The sequence below is a fragment of the Dipodomys merriami genome, unplaced genomic scaffold (genome assembly GCF_024711535.1).
Source record: "Dipodomys merriami isolate MVZ:Mamm:240054 unplaced genomic scaffold, mDipMer1.0.p SCAF_8, whole genome shotgun sequence".
NCBI classification, from domain to species: domain Eukaryota; kingdom Metazoa; phylum Chordata; class Mammalia; order Rodentia; family Heteromyidae; genus Dipodomys; species Dipodomys merriami.
In genome coordinates this window covers 15,127,558-15,149,880 of record NW_027206401.1, presented here as the reverse complement: position 1 = coordinate 15,149,880, position 22,323 = coordinate 15,127,558, and the positions used below count along the sequence as shown (strand labels likewise).

General features: G+C 38.3%; 1 protein-coding gene across 10 annotated transcripts in view; it reads left to right on the top strand.

Moving 5' to 3' along the window:
- The window catches only part of Utrn (utrophin), a 427,285-nt gene that overhangs the window by 364,564 nt on the left and 40,398 nt on the right, over nt 1-22,323 (top strand). For all 10 annotated transcript variants that reach the window (XM_070010729.1, XM_070010724.1, XM_070010730.1 and 7 more), the window contains 4 exons: nt 6,571-6,656; nt 11,651-11,808; nt 13,874-14,040; nt 15,327-15,438. In XM_070010729.1, coding sequence (XP_069866830.1) covers nt 6,571-6,656; nt 11,651-11,808; nt 13,874-14,040; nt 15,327-15,438 — 523 coding nt within the window. The remainder of the gene's footprint in view (nt 1-6,570; nt 6,657-11,650; nt 11,809-13,873; nt 14,041-15,326; nt 15,439-22,323) is intronic.

Here is a 22,323-nt window from a genome sequence, read left to right as displayed (position 1 = left end):
AGAAGCATGAATGTCAATTGCCATAGTGATTATGGAATTTACTACATGCCTGTCTGATATCTTTGAATGCATTGCATCTTAATATGCACTTCTGATTCTCCTAGGGTAAAATAATACCATTAGCATTAATCCAACATTCATTTTGTTCTTCAACTTTTTAAATCTTCATGAGACATTTTTTTTTCTATAGTAAACTCACCAAAATAGTTGTCAATTAAATATTTTAACTCTAGAAGCCCATAACTTAGGTTCATAACCCAAGAAGAATGCTACATTCATAGACTACATGTTTGGGAGTTCCATTGGTCCTTACAAAGTATGGTAGAAGTGGAGATTTGAGTCACTTTTAAAGGACAATTTGGAGAAGACGTTAAAGGAATCATCCACCACCCTCTGGGTTGGTAGAGACACATCATAGTGGTTTTATCAGGGCTACTGAAACAGTGCACAGCTGACTGTGTGGCTTGAATAACAGATCATTCCTGCACATATCTAGGGCTCTCAGTCTGTAACAGATCATTTCTGCACATATCTAGGGCTCTCAGTCTGAGTCCAAGTGTCAGTGGATTTTGCTTTCCCCCATCCCTTGAAGCATCTCTTTCTTGGCTTAGAAATGGTTATCACCTTTTGTACTGACGGTGTGCTCCTCTATTCTTCCTACAAGGATACCAGGCATATTGGATTATGGCCTACCCTAAAGTCCTCATTTTAACTTCTAATTACATTTGTAAAGACCCCTCCCACCCCCATCACGGAGTCAAGGTACTTTTGGAGGGAGTGGGAGCTTACAACCCCCACCTAGGCTGTTTTCATGGGCAGCCTCAGGGAGGTGTGCAGTTTTTGGGGTAGTAGCCAGTGTGTGAAATCGAATTTCTGTTCTAGGGAGCTCTTGTCAGTATAGATGCCCTTTCACCATCAGATGTGGACACATGGAAATTTTACACAGAAGTACAATTTCCTATTTAATTATAAGAGTATCTTGGAGTTTTTCTTTTTTCATTTTAAAGAGGAAAAAATATTCTCAGGACTCATCTTTTCTCCATACCAAAGGAAAAAAAATTGTAGAGATCCTTCTGTATCTCAACGGTGCCTTTTCAGCCTGGCATTCAATCCCGGAGAACGGATTCATGGATTAAAATAAGGAAAAACAGTTCATTTTTTAATAGTAATCTCAGATGTCTGTGGTTGATTGCCTAGGCTTCTTTTTTAGCTATCACTCACTCATTTATCAAACAACAGCTATTAACTTTATTCAAGCCATGGTCCTATAGAATCTATGATCCACTGCTTCTAGTGTATGAGTTCACTGTATACCCTTACAAAGTCTGTGGACCTTAGAAATGTACCTTTTCACTCAGGGAGCCTGACCTTCATGAATTGTTTAGTGAGTGTTCCATCATTATATAAGAAATACTTGAGATTATTCACTTATATAAAGATAATGTTTATTTTGATGACGGTTTGGGAGATTTTCCTTTATGATCCGTGAGCTCATTGCTTTGGATGAGCCTGCATGTCATGGCAAGAGCACAGGATGAGGCAAAACTGCTCATCTCATGGTCAGGAAGTGAAAGAAAGAGGAAGAGACCAACAGGTCCCACCATCCCCTAGAACCTGCCTTCAATGATCCAGAGATCTCTGAGTAGGCCCAAGCTCTCGTTAAGAAGTGCCAACTAGGGAGCAAATCTTTGAAGACATAGGCCACAAAGGAGGTTTTAGAGCCAAACTGTATCATTAGCATGTATTTTTGACATGACATTATTGTATGTAGTATAATGTGACTAGGGCAGGCATTCATTTCTGGCTTCAGCTTTGCTTTTGAAATACTTAGTGGTGCAAATACAGTAGATTGTAGAATTGTTTAAGTGGAAAGACTCTGGGCATCTTCTATTTTTTTGCCGTCCTTATTTTTACTGATTGAAGAACTGTCAGAATGAGATAAACTGATTTAGCCACAACCACATAGTACATATTAATGATAGTTATGGAATTGATTTTGAGATTTTTTTTCTAATCACTTCATTATTTCTAGTTATGGCCATATCTAGGAAAAATAAAATCTTTCAACCTTTAACATTTACCTAACTCTTCTTAATAGTCTCAATTTTGTGAGAAAACCATTATCATCTATCATGAATAAGAATTCAAATTTTTTTTGTTCTGCCTACTTTGCTGGCAGATTGCTCATGGATTTCTTAATATTTTTTAATTTTTTGGTCAGGTAGAATTGAACTATACTCTGAAATTAAAAAAAAAATCCTCAATAAGTTGCCCCCAAATATTTGTGTCTGTTTGCTCTGAGACTTGGCAGCCATTTAACTTTGGTAACTAAATTTCACATCTTAAAACTGAAATAAAAATATCTGGCCATCCTACCCCATAAAAGGTGATGGTGAAGGGCAAATGAACTAATATATGCAAAAAACCTTTATAAGATAGAAAGATAAAATTGATTTCATTTATAAATCCACAGCCTCTCTCAGTCTTCATCTTCTCAGGTTAAAAAGCATTAATTTTCCAATTGTCCTTCTAGAAATAATGGAAATTAGAAGCATTTAAATCATCATTTAAAGCAGTCATCTAGAGTATTCATTTACATTTCTTTCTATAATGTTGCAGTAGGTCATTTTCCTTTCTACTCTAAAACGCGTATGATTCGAAAGATTTTTATTCTTCTGGCTAAAATTATTACAATAGTAACAAAACTATCAGAGAAAGCAAATGCTTGGACAGTGCACTGAATTACTGACTGGTCATTTTTATCAGCTTGCTGTCATCCATCAAATTTAAGCGTCATTCTTGACACCAGAACTCTCAATCTCATGGCCCAACAGAACCTGGCAGAAGTGGGGGATGTTTTTCTGATTTGTTTTGTTTGTATTTTGTTTTTGGCCGAGGACTATTGGATATTTATAACATCATTACGAGTCATACAAAATGATCAATATCGTCAACAGCTGACAAGAAATACACATGTCTGTCCTCTGGTGTTTCAAGGCATTTTGCAGACCTCGTATGATAAATGCCATCCTTTCGCTGCCTGGTATACACATCCTCACCCTGGGTTTCTTGCTCACACTTGGCCTTTGCCTCCACTTCTGGTTGAGGCATTCCAGCCTTGTCGCGCTGTTGATGACTGATTTTCCACTTACCTTCGATTACGCACTAATCTCTTAAGCCAGGAGGGTCCCATCCTAGCTCTTCATTTCCATACATGAAATTTGATCTTGTGTTTTCTTTTACGTTGTTTTCTTATCTTACCTTACCTTGCTTGTTTGTGAGTTTGTTGTGGGTAGGAATCATGTCTTCTGCTTTTTTCTTGTGTCCTCAGTGCATAAAACAATGCTGGGATTACAGTAAGCTTTTATTCCTGCTGGTAGTGTGTGCATGGACAGGTGAAATTTTTTATTGTGTTCCTGATGATGTTTCTTTCTTGTATTGTCTGGATAGACTAGTGTCATACTTTAAGGCATGCAATCATTGAGATCATTTTTCCCCTAAGAGAGTGCCTTGTCTGTGGCCATATTCCTGTACTGGTCTCTTAGTCCACTTAATGGCCTTTTGTTATTTTCTCATCTGTGGTTTCTTTACAGAGGATTCAAAACTTTCTGATTTTGGAAAGGAAGAAAACTAGCATTGTCATGTGAATTAGGAAACTCATGAAAAATATTGAATCACAATTTATAAGCTGTTCAGCTTTGGGTTACTTTGGAGCATATTTCTTCCATTGGGCAAATCTAGAACTGAGTATTGTAATGGAAAATGTGTTTACAACAGCCATATTCATTTCAGCATATAAGTGTTAGCTAGTTCATAAATTAATTCTGAGTGTTATACATATTCATGTCAGGGTTCAATAAATTTTTGGATATGATTCTGGGCTCAGAAATGAAGACTGAGCTTTTCATGGAATGTCAGTGCAGCCGTCAATCTCACACTGCAAGAGAAGAATTCAGGCAAGATGAGGGGTATAGTAAAAGTAACAAGAATACTTATTAGGAAAGAATATGACAGAAAGGAGATTACATGGCACCTTTTTAGGGTACAGGAAAGCAGGAAGGACTATGCATATTACTGGGTGAAGGTGCCAGGAATGGGGTCTCTCATGGGGCTCTTTATCCCCAACAAAGAAGAGAGCTGAACAGACTAATAGCAGTGAAATACACCCAGGAGGTGCATAGGAGAGCTGAGCTGAAATGCAGCAGCCATCCCCTGCCCAAGGCAGCATTCCTATCTTCCTTTGTTGGACAGATGGGTCATTGGGTGGAGTGTGAGTCATCCTTCATTTGGTGCATACTCTGATAGACAGGCTGATGGACAAGTGGTGCTGATGTCACAGTTGTGCATCTGTGCATCCCCAAGCTCATAGGAGTGATGAGGAGCATGCTCTATATAGAGATTGGATAGTCCTCCTGTGAGGTCCTGTGCATCCTGGGACAAAAAGGTCGTTGTAGGGTCATTGTCCCCCTCTCCTGATGGGGACAGTACACACTGAGTAAGGCTCTGCTCAGTCAAACAAACTCCTCATTATCAGGGCTTCTGGCCCCAGGAATTTTACAGTGAGCTCTGGTGGTCTCTTCAGCACTGTTTAGAGGTCTCAGGCATTTGAAAGCCAGGAGATCTCAGGAGCTGGCCTTACCAGTGAGTTGCCGTAGTAATCATAAAAAAGTACATCACTTGTTGTCCTGATACCCAGGGACCTTGTGCTGTCTGCCTCAAACTCATCTTTCAGGCTAGCATATCTCGGCAGACTTGTTTCGCACCTCCCAAGGAGCTAGAATTATAGGCATGTGCCACCATGCCTGGCTTGCTTTTGAAATAGGATCTCACTAACTTGACGCATGAACCTCTAGTCTCTGCCCAATGAGTACCTGGGGTTAGAGGTGTATACTACCATGCCCAGCCCTCAATATCATTTAGTATAATTACAAACTCTAAACTACTGAGAAACTACTTTGGAAATACATCCTGCCAATCCATCAGCATGCTTTCATTTTTTAATAATTTTAATTTTATGTATCATGTTAAGTAGGCAGAAACTAGCTTGAACATGTATATTAATTAGTACATGGGTAAAATGCCAATAAAATCAAGACCTAAGTATAATTTTGCAATAAACTATTTTAAATTAGTTATAAAAATTAAATAAAATTAAGGGGGGAGGCTGGGAAGGGATGTGAAGGGTAAACACAGGAGGAGGCTGCAATGCTTGGTAAGAAATGTACGCATTATCCTGCCCATGTAATTGTAACTCCTCTGTACAGTATGTTCACAAATAAAATTAAATTAAATTTAAAAAAAATTAAATAAAATTAGTTACATATGTATCTGTTTATCTAGTTTTAAAATAGCATCAGTTACTGCACCCTATATAATTACATAAACATTTGCTCATAGATTTTAGGTCTACTGTACTTGTGAATAGAAAATGTAGCCTGAGAAAATTAACAATAATACCCTAAACTGAAAACAGATCCTGAATCTGATATAATGAGGCATAATAAGCATTTTTTCGAACAATGTGTTATTCTATTGGAAATTCCATGTTCTACTAATTTTTCCCATCCCCAGGACCTGGTACCACGGCCAACATTTGTTCAACAAATTAGTAATTCTCTGAGAAATACTGCAATAAGGCTAACGCTCTACTTTTAAAGATCAAATGCTTCTTCTGGTCAACTTTTTAAAATGAAATTGTGGGGCTGGGAATGTGGCTTAGTGGTAGAGTGCTTGCCTAGCATGCATGAAGCCTAGGTTCAATTCCTCAATACCACATAAACAGAAAAAGCCAGAAGTGGTGCTGTGGTAGAGTGCTAGCCTCTGTCCCTAAGCACAAAAGGCTCAGGGACAGAGCCCAGCCTCTGAATTCAAGCCCCAGGACTAGCAAAAAAAAAGAAAAGAAAAGGAAGGAAGAAAGAAAGAAATTGAAATGATGTCTCATTGACATAATGAAAAATTATTTCCTAATGTTGATTAATTAATACATTCCCTTTTTAATTATGCTTTGATACTGCTCCAAATACAGCTTCCACACCTGGTTGCTTATGATCATCAATGATTAAAATTGAAGTAGTAATTTATAGACTGCTTCAATAGATATTAAAGGAAATGAAGATAATAAAATTTTCATTTTTCTTACATTTGATTCTAGCTGTGTCAGTAGCTTTTTCTTGGTGTGTTAAGTTGCATTCATATTAAGTATAACTTCAGCAGTTCATTTAAATTATTGTATTTGTAATTATTTGCAGATTGTCATAGGGTTTTTTAAAGTGAAATCTTTTCAGCTATATAGTTATTTCCCTCATTTTGTCTTAATTTGTTCTTCTTGGGTTATCTGTTATGTGTGAAATGATTTCAAACTAAGTCTTTCTCCCGATTTGGCCAGATGTACTGTTAACTATGTAACAAAGCTAAGCTGTAGATTTCATATGAATTGTTAAAAGTGAATAGAAAGGTTTTCCCATGAAGATGTGGTTATTATTCAATGATTTGCTTTCAAGAAAATAAGTATTTAGTATACTTTATTCCCTTTTAAATGCATCTAACAGACTGAGATTCTTATAATTTCAGGGGCCGGACTGGAAAAATTAGAGTGCAGAGTTTGAAGATTGGATTGATGTCTCTCTCCAAAGGTCTCTTAGAAGAAAAATACAGATGTATGTATGACCTTAACTAACAGTATTTTTTGTAACTAACAGTATTTTTTAGTAGTTGTAACGATCATAGCAATTCATTGGGAACTTAGTTCACTTGATTTGCCAATAACACATCACACTTTTAAAATCCCTGCTATGTATGTATTAAGTTGCACAGATGATGGTATTTTTTGACACATGTGGGTGAGTGAAAAGTGGATTCCAGGACCCTGAGCGCCAGCTGCTTCGATGGAGTGGGAACTAATGACACATTTTTATCTCATTTGATTTTTAGAATAATTTTCCCACAATGTAGGTATTATGATTCTCGTCATCTAGCTGGAAACATTGATGCTGAACTAGATAGAAAGTCCAGTCAAAGGCTGAGGGTCCACAAACTCATGGGGCTAGAGCGGGATCCTTGGTGATTATAACTAGGCTATGTTCCCTGCTTCTGTACATGTGCGTTGTTTAGCCTTAAAGGTGGATGACAGCTCTTATGGATATAGGCAAATGCTGATTCTTTCTTTTTTTCCTTCTTATTTATATCCTTATTTTTGCTTTTTTGGTGACACTGGGGTTTGAACTCAGGACCTGTCTGAAACTAATGCAGCTTGCATGCTCCTGGTGCTGTACCACGTGAGCCACACCCTCAGTTCTTCTTTTTGCTGGTTACTTTAGAGACAGAGTCTCACTGAGTTTTCTGCCTGGGCTGGCTTCAAGCAGAGATCCTCTGGGTCTCAGTCTCCAGGGTTACAAATGTGATTCACAGATGTGCTCTTTCTAAATAGTTATATTTTATAGTTGCAGCAAAATAAGATGATGAATGCTTTTAATTTTCTTTGTTCATTCATTATCATCAAATAAACTAATCATGCCCCCTTCGGCTGTGAGTTGATGGAAGCTAAGCTGGTATTGGAAAGGTCATGTGCATAAGAGTGAAGAGGGTCCCCTTTAAATGTCCACTGCATCGTGGCTTGGGGTGTTGAGCAGGTTTCTCAATCCTTTAGCAAGGAGTTAACCCCTGGCTAGCCAAGGAGTGACTTACTCCCCTTTTATCCTGTAGGAAGCTGAAATTTAGAGCATTTTCTTCCACTGAAAAATGAAGCTAATAATGTCTCCTTAGAAAAGAGTTAAAGTTCCTATTTTTCAACGTGCCATCCCCGTTAATAATTACTGCAGTCTCCATTCTTAACTGTCAGCATTTGTCTTTGGATAAAATTTTGTTGGTAAAACGTGGCCTATCTGATGCCACCATGTTTAAACCCAGTTGATTAAATGTGTGCATTAGAGGAGAGGTGCATCTCATACATGATGGGGTGTCATAAAACAAAAGGAGGGGCTGTGGTTGCAGCTCAGCAATATAGCACATGCCCAGTAGGCACAAGGCCCTGGGTTCCATTCCCAGTACCCAGAAAACAATATCCTTCCTTCTCCCAACAATTTTACACAAACACACTCACACACACACACACACACACACACACACACACACACACACACACACACACACACACACAGAGTGATGGAGCACAGGTTCTATCACTGAGCTGATTTTTGAGTCTGAGGGGAACTTGCATACATTTTCAAAACTGGGCCAGTGCTAAGGAATTAGGATGTCTGTGATCACTTAATTTTGAGTTTCAAGTAAAGAACACCGTGGCTTGATTTTCTTTGCATAGTTTGACAAGAATGTCAGTGAAAAAGAGGATGTAGATTTGTGTGTGAAAAGGAAAAGCTGATCATAAGATTAAGAGTTGGGGAGCTTTGATGGAGTAAGAACCTAGGAAGCCATGTGGAAAAATAAAAATAAATTGCATAAAGTTTTTGTTTTGTGGTACCTTATCCAGAAATCAGATAGTCTTCTGTATCACAGTCAAGAAATTTCAAACTTTCCAAAGCTGAAAAGTTACCATTTCTACCATGATTGGGAGAGAAAAGTGTTAATGAGAGCATCAGCGTTCCAAAATTAGAAAAGGCATTTTTCATCATCTATGCTTTGAGGTTTTCACGTGCTCCCGAAAGAATTGGGATTCTCTGAAGGTAACAGTCATGGCTCTGAACTTACTTGGAAAGAAATGCAAATTCAGGCACAAAGCCTGCTCTGTCCATAATACAGCATTAAATGATCAGGGGAAGCAGAGGCTCCTTACAATGAAATTTCCTGCTATATAGTTTAACCCACAACATGTGCTATTTTAAGAACTTAATTAAATAAGAACTCTCCTAGGTTGCCATCTTTAATCTAAATCTTTACTTGGATACTGGGAGGTGAAATGCCCCACGTTTTGCTTTTACTTTTGCATGCAGGCCCTGAGCAACTCAGATTCCACTTTTTGATTTCCCCAGTGATAACAGATCACCTCATGATTTCCTTCGTTAGGATTAATATTCAAGGCAATTTGCTCTTCAAACTCAATGGCAGAGGTGCCATTTGGGGGTCAATTGGAATGTGTGTGAACATTGATTTTGCAGTTTCCAAAGTCAATATCTTCTGGCCAGTGACAGCTCACTCTCTCTCAGTGACTTCCTGAGGACAGCCTGAAGTCTGCTCTGATCTTCCCTGCTCCTTGTGCTTACCACTGAATGGCCTTTTGGCCTTGCCAAAAGCAGATTAACAGAGCATTCTTTCAAGAGGCCACTTTGGACCTCTTTTGTGCTAATTTTTTGGAATCTGGGTTTGAGATATGATTTCTCCCGATAACCCATTCTTTTGATCTGTCTGCCTTTTTCAATCTGACTATCATGTTTTAAAATTGTAACTTCGATAAGAATTTAGAGGTACTGTATATCTCAATGTGCAAGGAAACACTTCTGTTTTTACATGGTGTGAGTAGTCTTACCTTCTGTGTGGCCTGACCACATAACTATGTCCCTCAGTGTAGAGAAGAAGTTGAGCATGGTTAATCTGAAAGTGTGAACAGTTGCTCTGTACTGATTATTGTGCTTGTGTATCAACTCTGGATTTATTGAGCAAACCACATTCCAGGAATGCACTGACAATGAGCACCATAATAAGATGCATGGATAGATACATTTTGGCTGATCATAGACTTATTCTTAAATAATGAAAAGAAACAAGTGGAACACTAAGCATATCTAAGTGAATGAATGGTAATAAAAATTAAATTAATCTTGATTGAGTTTGCTCTTCCCATGTATGCTTATGATTAAAAATATATTTCATTATAATGACCGTCTATCACTGAGCTTGGTTCAGTTGTTTGAAATGTCACTGTCGTCAGCATTAGATCTAGCATCATTAATACATGTTTGTCTGTTAGTCACTTATCAGGCATTATTGTCAAATAGATTTTTTTTAAATCACATGAAGAGCATTTAGATTGCGTGTGCTTTTAAATGATTAGACCTTGAACACTCTTTTTTAAAGATTATTAATTTCTCTAATGCAATGGATTATTTATATTTGAAGTTTCTCCCTGTTCCAAAAGTAACTTATCCTACTGCATTAACTTTATTGTTGGAAACATTATAACAAATTTAATCTTTTGACAGCACAGTATGTAAGTGAATAAAAAAATAAATCAGTGCTGGAAGGAGAGGGTTAATTTCAATGATTTATGAAACCTAGAAAACAGAAAAGTGTAGGTTTTTGGGTTTTGTGGGGCTTTTTGGTTGTTTGTAATTACAAAAGCTGAAGAAAGAAAGGATGCACAACTTTTTAATGTTTTTAAATTTGGGGGAAAAAGTCTCCTTGAATGATAGAAAACAGCTCATTTATACATAATTGATTATTTGTATATAATTTTTCATATTTAACTAATTATATATAATTAATCATTATATATAATAAGGAATGAGAGACTTACCCTAAAAAGGAAAAGGACATACCTCCTTATTTTTTAGTGTTTCCTATACAAATAGGCATGAGCACATAAATATTTTTAGAAAGCTATAATATATAATAGAATATTGAATTTAGCAGGAAACAAAGTTGGTAAATCATTAAAATTTTAAGGTACACTACTTAAAGAACTTTCATTCCCTTGATAAATCATGAAGCTTTGTTTTGGCTCATTCTTTTTTCTCAAGGGCATCTCTTGTTGAGACCATAAAAAATTAACCCATGTGCATTTATTGTATTGTTTGGAAAGGAAATTGTAGCTAGGCACCAATATTTCATGCCTGTCACCACAGCTACTCAGGAGGCTGAGATCTGAGGATCAAGGTTCAAAGCTGGCCTAGGCAGAAAAGTGTCAGATTCTTGTTTTAAACCCACAAAAAAGTCAAAAGTGAAGGTGTGGTTCAAATGGTGGAGCTCCAGCCCTGAGCAATAAAAGTCAGGCTAGTTCATAGGACTCTGAGTTCAAGCCCCAGCATCAGCACACACACCCCAAAAGGAAGTTTGTATTGATCTGTCTTTATGTATTGATATACACCTATGGATTCTTTCATGGTGAATATGGTGGTGGTCTTTTTTTTTTTTTTTTGGTCGTTCATGGGGCTTGAACTCTGGGCCTGGGCGCTGTCCCTCAGCTCTTCAGCTCAAGGCTAGCACTCTACCACTTGAGCTACTGTGCCACTTCTGGTTTTCTGAGTGGTTTTATTGGAGATAAGAGGGCTGGGAAAGTGGCTCAGTGGTAGAGCACTTGCCTTGCATGCCTGAGGCCCTGGGTTCAATTCCTCAGCACCATATAAGCAAAAAGAAAAAAGCCGGAAGTGGCGCTGTGGCTCAAGTGATTGAGCACTAGTCTTGAGCTGAAGAGCTGAGGGACAGCGCCCAGGCCCAGAGTTCAGGCCCCACGACTGGACCCAAAAAAAAAAAAAGAGTCTCACAGACTTTCCTGCCCGGGCTGGCTTTGAACCGCCATCCTCAGATCTCAGGCTCCTGAATAGCTAGGATTGCAGGCGTAAACCACCAGGGCCTGGCTTTTGTGGTGTTCTTTTTTTTTTTTTAAGATATACAGTGCAATCCACATTACTGAAGATGTGCTTTGAATGAAAGAATGCTCTGGGCAGGTGGAAGTTAACCACTTGCCTCTCCCTCTTACTAGTTCTCTTTAAGGAGGTGGCGGGGCCGACAGAGATGTGTGACCAGCGCCAGCTTGGCCTGTTACTTCATGATGCCATCCAGATTCCTCGGCAGCTGGGAGAAGTCGCCGCATTTGGAGGAAGTAATATTGAGCCTAGTGTCCGCAGCTGCTTCCAGCAGGTAAACCCAGGCATCCTTGGCGTACAGGATGGATTATGAAAGGATTCTGGTGACATTCCAAGAGAGGGAATGAACACCTTGGACTGGAACCAAATCGTGGAGGACTTTGGGCACACTCCCAGGATGTTCGTATTTTATTGTTTTAAGGCACATTGAGTCAAGGAATACTGACACCTACAGCGACACTTACATTTTTTTAAATAGGAGTTAAATAGCTGCACCTGGCCCTTCCTCTGCCATCTTGCCATTCTTCCCTCTCCTTCCCAACTCTACTGATTTAGTTCCTGGATTCCTGACTCAGTGCCCTTGAACATGTGTCTTCTCCCTAGAATGTTCTTCCTGCTCTTCCATGTACAAGCTCTCTTCTTCCACTCATCCTACTGAATCTTGAGATGTTAGCTTATCTCTCAGATCCTGTCAACATCCTTCTCTTACTTCTTCAGATGAATGTCTCCCTCTTCTATTCAGCTTAACATCATCTCTGTCTTCCTTCTCCTCCTCATGATAGTTCAGATTTCATGTTAAGTTAGATAATTAATTGCTATTGCAGCCTCCTTGCCTCCATGAAGACAAGAGCTGAGTCTTAGCTTCTTTTCTGTCCAATCTTAGCTCAGGCTGCTAACACAACACATCGTAAGCAGTGTGGTTTATGTATTCCTGATGAAACACAGTCTTCAGCTCTAGAGGCTGCAAAGTCCACTCAGTCAAGATCTGCCCTCAGAGCTGGTGTCTGGCGAGGGTCCGCTGCATGGGCAGTACTTCCTTACTGTGTTCTCACATGGGGAAGGTATAAGTCAGATATCCTAGATCCCTGCTAAAGGATGCCAATCTCAGCCATGAGGAACTCACCCTCTTAACCTACTTACTCCCCTTCCATCCCCACCCCCACCCACTCATGGCATCCATCCCCTTGGGGGTTAAATGTTAATATGTGTATAATACCTCAAATATTTGCTAAATAAATGAATTAAAATATCTTGGTGCTCTTTGTAGGTGTGTGTATGTGTGCATATATACATACACACACACACACAATCAAATTAGCAAACTTTTCTTTAAGAATGTATACCCAAAGGGAGAATGATTTGAAAAGTTTTATACCAGTCTGAGTTGCTCATTTTCACCTGGGAAAGTAGTTTTCTTTTTAATGCTCACACTATGAAGACACTTTATAAATATTACTGATGTCATACATATGCATAAAGTACAACCTACAGATATTTGGCCAGAGCACAGCCCCATGATTTATCACTGCTGAGAAAAAAAATTGCTCACACTGTATCTTTGAGGAGAATCGATGTCATGGGTTATTACATTTTGTAATGGACCTTTTTCTTATTTTAGAAATAAAAAAAATACCCAATGACTTTTTTCCCCCAAATATGATTTATAGTCACATATGTTGGCTCACTGAATGACCTCAAAAACAGCAGGAGAGTGATGGTGGAGATTTAACTCTGTACATATAGAAATTACTCAGAATTAGGATTCAAAGAGGAATTAAGTGTCTGTCTGGGCATGGTGACAGATGCCTGATGCCTAAGAAACCTAAGATCTTAGTACTGTGGAGAGTGGAGCAGGAAGATTGCGTTCAGGGCCAACCTGGCCTACAAAGTGAGATTTTTGACACAAACACTGAAAGGAAGGGGAAGGGGGGAGAGGGAGAGCTCAGAAATGGCAAGTCTCATATGGTTTATCATGATAAACTTGTGAGTTTTACATAGTGCATTCAAAGCAAATCGCCTTCCTAATGTGATGCTCCAAAATGGTATGTGACAAAATAACATCTTTGGGTGAGGTTTTCTTTTCTTTTCTTTCTTTACTGGTCCTCTACCAGTAGAGCCATCGTTCTACTTGTTGTTTTTTGGTGTTAATTGGAGGTAGGAGTCTCATGGACTTTCCTGCCTAGATTGGCTTTGAACAATGATCCTCAGATTTCAGCCAGAATTACAAGTATGAGCCACCATCACTTGGCTTGGTTTAGAAAATGGCCTTCAAGTTGGTAAAGTTAGTAGTGAGTCTTCACTTCATAGTTTCTTTAAATATATATTTGTTTTTAAATCAGAATAACAACAAGCCAGAAATCAGCGTGAAAGAGTTTATAGACTGGATGCGTTTGGAGCCACAGTCCATGGTGTGGCTGCCGGTCCTGCATCGAGTGGCAGCAGCTGAGACTGCAAAACATCAGGCCAAGTGCAACATCTGTAAAGAATGTCCGATTGTTGGATTCAGGTACGAAGCCCTTCTGGTGCTGGCAGTGCGCGTGTTCTTCTCTCCTTGTGGGGTCTTGTGCTTTTATTTGTAGTCCCTCCTCATTTATTCCCTTTGAGGATTTGTCTCCTAAATATAAGGCATGCTCATCATATCCCATTACTCTAAGAATAAAATTCCTTCTTACAGTCACTATGGGAACTTATTCCACTACTATTATCATCATTATTATTTATATTACTTTGATTTTTAAAAAAACACCAAAGCGTTATTTTTCTTTCTTTCTTCCTTTTTTTTTCTTTAAATGAACTTCAATGTAGTTAGGTCCTAGAAATGCTCATGCAGCATAATTGCATGATGAGTTGTAGGCATACAGGCTTGCTAGAATTTGGTGAACCTTGTAAGTCTTTAGTATCCAACCCAGTAAGCAGGAAATACTGTTTAAAGATGAGCTGACAAGAAATGAGATTACTTCTGCCAGGTTTGTTGTGAAGAGAAGTGCTGCTGGTTTGTCCTTAACATTTCAAAATCAGAATGTCGGGTCTGTGGGCAGGGTTTGTCCCCAGATGACAACGACCACCACCACTACCACCTCATCCTCCTCATCCTTTCTTTCCCTTCTTCCCTCCCTCCATCCTTGCCTCTCATCTTCCCCCTCTACTTCCCTCCCTCCTTCCCTTTGTATATTATATATGCTATATATGTAAACTATATATACGTTAAATACTATGTATATAAAGTATATGTTCTAAAGTACATTCATACTTTCATGTGAGATATCTATCTTTTATAATACGACTAGTTTTTTACTAATTACTTCTAAATTAAATTTTAATGAAATCTGAGATCCAAGGGATGTTTACTACATGTGGATATGCTTTCATCAAGGTCACAAATGTCTACTTCATAGTCAGCTCAGTGAATTTGAGGGTTAGTGAGTGACCTTTCCTGCGGGCGCAGTGCCAAGGGCACTCCGAGACCCATTACTGTCCCTCCATCCTGGTCTGTTCCTAAGCATCACATAATGTCTTCTGACTCAGACATGTGTCCCCTCATCATGTCTGAACAAATGGGAATGCATTTTAGAAACTGAAGCTACAAAATTTTACCTTTTCATCCTCCCCACGTTGGAGACATGGCTTCTCTTTGTTCCTAACTTGGAACTGGACTACTGAGCAAATTCCATACTTGAGGCAAATATACCTTTTATTCTCTGGGCAATCTAAATGAATGAAATTCCTTACCACAAATGATTGATTTGGACTAAGTAACAAGAATTGAAGCCAGTGATTTTTCCCCCCCTCTAGGTATAGAAGCCTAAAACATTTTAACTATGATGTCTGCCAAAGTTGCTTTTTTTCTGGTCGGACAGCGAAAGGTCACAAATTACATTACCCGATGGTGGAGTATTGCATACCGGTGAGTACCAAGCCACTATGTTTGTTTGTTCGTGCTTGCTTTGGAATTAACTAATGTCTAAAATTTGCTACATTTCTTTGGGCATAAATTTGTTGTTTTGTTTTTGGGAAAAATAGCTTTTTCCAGATTGCTTGGCCTTATGTTTTCTTGTTTTGTTTCCTTTTTAACTAACAACTTAAAAATTAAAATGTACACCTTTCTTGGAAAATGAATTAATTAATGATTTTAAACTTTATGTGATTTTTAAACTTAACTTTTTGGAAAGAAACTTTTCAGAAACCTATTTGTTAAGAAAATAAGTGACAAACCATGAGCCTGTGGTTCACACCTTGGCTCCTGAAGAGGCAGAGATCTGAGGATCAAAGTGTGAAGCCAATCTAGGCAGGAAAGGAAAGTCCAGGAGACTCATATCTTCAATTAACCACCAAAAAGGAAAAGAAAAAAAAATCAAAGTGGAGGTGTGGTCCAAGTTGTGGAGTGTTAGCCTCAAGTGAAAAAGCCAGGCCTTGAGTTCAAGATAGATAGATAGATAGATAGATAGATAGATAGATAGATAGATAGATAGATAGATAGATAGATAGATAGATAGATAGATGAATAGACAGATGGATAGATGGATAGATAAACTAAGTGACAAAAATAATGTTCCCTTTTGATAACATGTAAAATATATTTTCATAATTAAATATTAACATTAATAAAAGTGTATAAAATGGAGAGATTAAAAATACCACTCATAGATCTAGCTTCTGAATAAGCTACCAACTGATAATTTTCCATATTCTAGTTTTACTTAGCTTTTACTTTTATGTGTATAAATACATATACACACACACTTTTATATGTATATATATTTTCCACTGATTTCTCTTGCTGCTGTCCTGGCGTTGCATGTAGCAATGGTCCCCAGTGTTGACACCATGCAGCCTGACTCTTTCCTCTCATAAAATATACAGTCGGATGAGTTAGAATTTATCTGACTAGTCCTTTAAATTTGGATCTTCAGTTTGTTTTCAGTTTCCTGCTAGTATAAACCATGCTGGTAAATATTTTTAGTAAAAAAAAAATGTAACAAACCTTTCCATGTATTGCCTCAATTAACATTTCCTTTGAATTAAGCACTAAGTGATATACGTCAATAAATGTATTTTTATGGCCAAAAGACTTGATGCCTAGCTATTTGCCAGAAGAGGTCTGTGCTGTTTTACATTATTATCATGTTTGTTATGTGTTAATCTTACCACAGCTCTGTAAGCATCAGACAGCAGCTATTATGGCTCCTTTAACCTAAAGCTATGTTTCTCTGAAATTGTCCTCATTTTTCTGTTAATTCCTATCCTTACCTTCCTTCCAAGTTGTGCTAGAATTTATTCATAGAGTTGTATGTACATTTTCCTTGGTTTAGGGATTCAAGTTCTTTTTTTTGGATCATAAATCTACCGAAAGGCAGCAATACTGACAAAATACACATATATAATTGTCCCATTCTTAGTATCCTATCTCAGATAAATAGGAACTCTGTGGAGAAAAAAAGCTCTAGAAAATGATGATAAATTGTAATGGATAAAATACCCTTGAAGCCTGCTGACTTTAGGAAAAGAAAAAGAAAATCCTCCAAGAAAATTGATGAAGCAGTCTTTATTACTGTTACTAATTTTTTTTTTTTATTCCTGCAATGACTTAATGTTGAGCATTTACCATGTGTCAGAGGCTGTGGTCAGAATTAAAGCAAGACATGAAAGTTGTAAGGACAAATTTTGATCTATAAAACACTGATTGTGTGTGTGTGTGTGTGTGTGTGTGTGTGTGTGTGTGTGTGGTGCACTCATTGCAGTTTGTACAAAGATTACTAGATGTGAAAATAGGAGAATGAAAATAAAGAGAATGAGAATAGAGGGGACTGGATAGCTCAGAGAAGGACAGGTGACACAGGAATGGTCAGTGTAAATGTCCTGAGGCCAGCTGCGTCTGCTAGCTGGAAATGGAGGGAGTTAAGACTCAGTTCCTTCAGAGAGCTTGAGAGACCAGACTGCAGCTATGCTTTCTGGTGATTACATGACAAAGAAATGACTTTCAGGTCCCTAAGAAAGACAGTGAGTTGTAGGAAATACTGGTATATCTCAAAGGTTCAGAAGATGGATTCAAAGTAATAAGGCTCCTTTTCGTAAATGCTGTGGAAATGGTCAGGGGCCATCTTCAACCCTTGGCTAGAATAAGCAATGAATTATATTGGCAGATTAAGGATATTTTCAAGCAGGCTTGTTTGTGGGGGGTCATTCCCAGAATGCAGTTCCAACTGTGGCGCTAGGAAATGATTGGTGTTGAGAATCAAAGATTTTTTTTTATTAGCATATACTAGTGATTTCATTGTAACATTCCTACACACCCATTCAATGTACCCTGGTACATTCATCCCTCCACCGCCCCCTTCATCTCTCCTCTGCCCTTCTTAAAACAATTTTAACAGGTTTCAGTGTTCTACTTTCATACATGCATATAAAATAACTTCAATTACATTCACACTTATTCACCCTGTCCATGTCCCGCTGGTGCTTATTCCCAGAACAGCTGGTCTTAATTTTCTGTAATTCATTTTTCACTTTCTTCTCCCCCCCCCCCCCCCCGCCGTGGATTTTTTTTTAATTGTGAAAATACTGTACAGAGGGGTTACAATTTACACGGGCAAAGGTAATGAATGAATTTCTTATCAAGCATTGTAAAGTTCGTTTTTCAACATAACGACTTGTACGTCTCATTGTTGCAATGGGTCCACCTGTATCCCTAGTTAAACGATTTGTTTTTGCCCTTCTCCTCCACAAATTATACCAACATCAAATACAGTGAAAACAGGGGTTATACTGTGAGGGAGGGACACACAAAGCAACAAAGAAATATCTTATAAATATGTTAGACACAATAGCAAGAAAGAAAAAAACATTTGAATACTTGATGGGTTCATTTCACTTAACATCAACTTATCTGACCATTTCTGCTTGTCTCAGACATAGACTAGTTATTGCAAATAGGAGATTGTATATTAATTGTCCAAAGGGGGTTGCCATAATGTTTCTGACATGTACTTATTATAATTTAGTCAAATTAACCTTCCTTACTGTTCCCTTTTCTCCTCCTCTTACCCACTACTGCTCAACAGCTTTCAATGTTTTCTCCTCCTCTTACCCACTCCTGCTCAACAGCTTTCAGTGGTTCCTTATACCATTTTCACATATGGATACCATGTATAAGTTCACAGGTTTTGTCTCATCATTCTCCTTCACTGTCACCTCTCCTTTCCTATAACCTCCGAACCGTCCCACGGTTACAATCATGATGATGATGATGATGTGTGTGTGTGTGTGTGTGTGTGTGTGTGTGTGTAGGTATGTTTATATCTACATGCTGTGTATCTGCATTCCACAAATAAGAGAAAACAGACAATATTTGGCTAATATAAGAAACCTAGGGGCTGGAAAGGTGGCTCAGTGGTAGAGCACTTGCCTTGCATGCCTGAGGCCCTGGGTTCAATTCCTCAGCACCACATAAGCAGAAAAAGCCAAAAGTGGTGCTGTGGCTCAAGTGGTAGAGCACTAGCCTTGAGCTGAAGAGCTCAGGGACAGTGCCCAGGCCCAGAGTTCAGGCCCCATGACTGGACCCCCCCCCCAAAAAAAAGAAAACCAATATCATGATCTCTAGTTTTATCTATTTTCATGAAAATAATGTTATTTTTATTTATGGATGAGTAATGTTCCATGGTATGTATATACCAAATGTTTTTCTTCTCCATTCGTTGACTCAGGTACCTTAGCCCATTCCACAGTTTTACTGTTATGAACAGTTTCAGTCACACGGTTATACAAGTATCTTTCTTATATATTGATTTATATTCCTTCATGGATGGGATGATGAGGTCATAAGGTAAGTCTACATACTGATCTTCATAGTGGTTGCACTAGTTTACATTCCCACCAGTGTGTATGATGGTTCCTTTTCCTTTGGACCTTCACTAGCATTTGTTGTTTTTCTGATGATTGCTATTCTGACTGGTGTAAAATGGCATCATAATGTAGTTTTGATTTGCATTTCCTTTGTGGCTAAGGATGTTAAACATTTCCATGTATCTATTTGTCAGTTGTGTTTCTTCTGAGAACTATCTGTCCAGTTCATTTGCCTATTAATTAATTGACTTATTTGTTTCTTTATACTTGAAATTTCTTTTATGTCATTGTTAATTCTGAGTATTAATCTTTTATCCATTTAGTCCCTGATCATGATTTTCTTCCGTCTCATGAGTTATCTGTTGCCTTTAGTACTTGTTTCTTTTTCTGTGTAGAAACATTTTTATTTGTCAGTTCTCTCTTATTTCTGGGCAATTGGGTTCTTAGACAGTGGAGCCAAAACAAAACAGCCTGGAGAAAACACAGCTTCTTGCTGCTTAGAAAGTTATCTATATTCAGAAGGCTGAAACTATACCCTTATCTCTTACCCTGTACCAAAAAAATGAACTTCAAATGTATCAAAAATCATAATGTAAGATCTGAAGCTTTAAAACTACTACTAGGAAACGTAGGGAAAACGCTGGAGAATGTAGGCACAGGCAATTATTTTCTTAGGAGAATCTATACATTTATAGGCCAAGGCCTCAGTCGAGAAGAAGGTTCAGAGGAACCTGACTATAGTTTGATCAAGGAGCGAACCTGTCATCGCTGATCATGTGTCCACTTGCTACCTGGAAAGACAAGATTAGTGATTCTCCTGCTGCTTTCTATTTAAAAGGGGGAAGTGTGTGGCAGTGAACAAAGAAATGAGATGATTATAGATGTAGTAAGTGCCTTTTGGAACATGCATAATGAGAGACAGTGATTAGAGGAGGCACTTTAGATAAAGAAACTGGGCAAGATCTGCCTGATTAGTTGACCTTTGAGGTGAAACTGAAAGTTGAGAGAATTAGCCTCCACATAGGGGTATATATTTTTTTAACCAGGGATCATTTGGATATTTAAAACATCATTCTTGAATCACACAAAATACAGACAGGCCATAACAACCAATGGAAAACATACAGGTCTTGTCCTGGGAGGTGTACCACTTGTTTGCACTGGCCTTAGGTAGCCCATGGGCAGGCCTGAGATTCCCCACCCCTGAAAGAATGGGAGGCAAGGCACTTGAGAAGGGAGATACAGCACACAGTGGTCTGGAGGTGGGAAAGAGGCTGGCATGAAGGGCTGCAGAATGAAAGTGGGAACCTGGCCACACACAGAGCACACTGGGTAGCACTAGGGGCAGAACTTGAAGTACCTAGCTCAAAAGGAAGATGTGGGGCCTCCTGTTTAAAATCGATTAGGAATTTTAAGATGTTCATAATGGATCATTAAGCCAAGCTTGGAGTTCCTTGGACAGCTGCAATGTCGTGTGTCCACCGAGTCTGTCCTGGACAGATATTCACCAGGAGTGCCTTTCTCTCTTTACAACAGGAAGCATGGAGGACACAAGATTAAAGAGAAAAGCAGGCATCAGGTTGGACAGACACTCAGATCACTGTGCGGAATTCAGATGGGGAAGAAATATAATATTTACATGATAATACCTAGAGATTTCAGAAGCTGATTATGAAGAGCTAATGTCAAATGGGAAAAAGAAATCACACAGTGGCTAGAGATATATCATATTACTATTTTCCTGGCTATGAAATGTAATTATTCCTAATGGCTTTGTAACAAACCCCCAAAACCTTGAAATCGTATCTTCAGCTGTTACTGGCTAGTGGGAGCATGGTTAAGAAACACTGATATGGCTGGGAAGGTAGCTCAGTGGTAGAGCGCTTGCCTTGCATGCATGAGGCCCTGGGTTCGATTCCTCAGCACCACATAAGCAGAAAAAGCTGGAAGTGGTGCTGTGGCTCAAGTGGTAGAGCACTAGCCTTGAGCTGAAGAGCTGAGGGATAGCGCTCAGGCCCAGAGTTCAGGACCCACAACCGACAAAAAAAAAAAAAAAAAAAGGAAAAAAGAATCACTGATACACAAATAAATTCCACTCTCTCTCTCTCTCTCTCCTAGCCAGTTGTAAATAAAATTTCTAGCTTACTCCAAACTCTTCATTCCAACCAAGTGTTTACAAAAAAACACTGTTACTGTTTCTTTGAGATTCTAGCATCCCTTTTAATGTACAGATGTTTTCCTTTTCCAAGACTGGCTTTGGGAGGTCTGCTGTCCCTCCCTGATTTGGGAAGTAATTTATCAGTTAGTTGTACATTTTAACCCTACATCATTCCACACCAGCAGTAGAAAATCTGCCATTAAGCTAAATTCTTGACACTACAAGTTGTCATATGATGACTATAAATACATGTAAACTGAGTCTTGGAAAAACATACTCTTGGAGTACATGATACCAAATACATTATTATAGCTGCTTCCAAAAATTTCTTAACACACATTTTAAGAAAAAAAATTGTGTGCTTTCCTGTCTTTTAAGTAAGCTTACTTGTGGTTCACCCAATCTTTGACAATATTTTTAAAACTCATTTATAATCTGTCTTGAAAGTGAATTCATTTGTTTATACAGTGATAATAAGCACTGAGTATTAAATGGATCTAATATTTCCATAAAGGATCCTGAAGCCTGCGTTTTTCATTTTTATAGTCCTTTAACATTTCTGGTTAAGAAAAATGTTTCAGCGTTATTACTGACTTGATCTCTTTCTTCTGCAAGATCTTTCCTCCCACTCTTTCAATGCTTTTATTATTAAAATTTCTCTATTGTTTATAAGCCCTCAAGGTGCTCAAAATATTTTTTACTAATATATCAGCTTATTATTTATGACAGTGTTTGTGTTTTGTTTTAGGAAGACTAACGATGTCTGAGTTATCATGATTCATGAAAGTATTT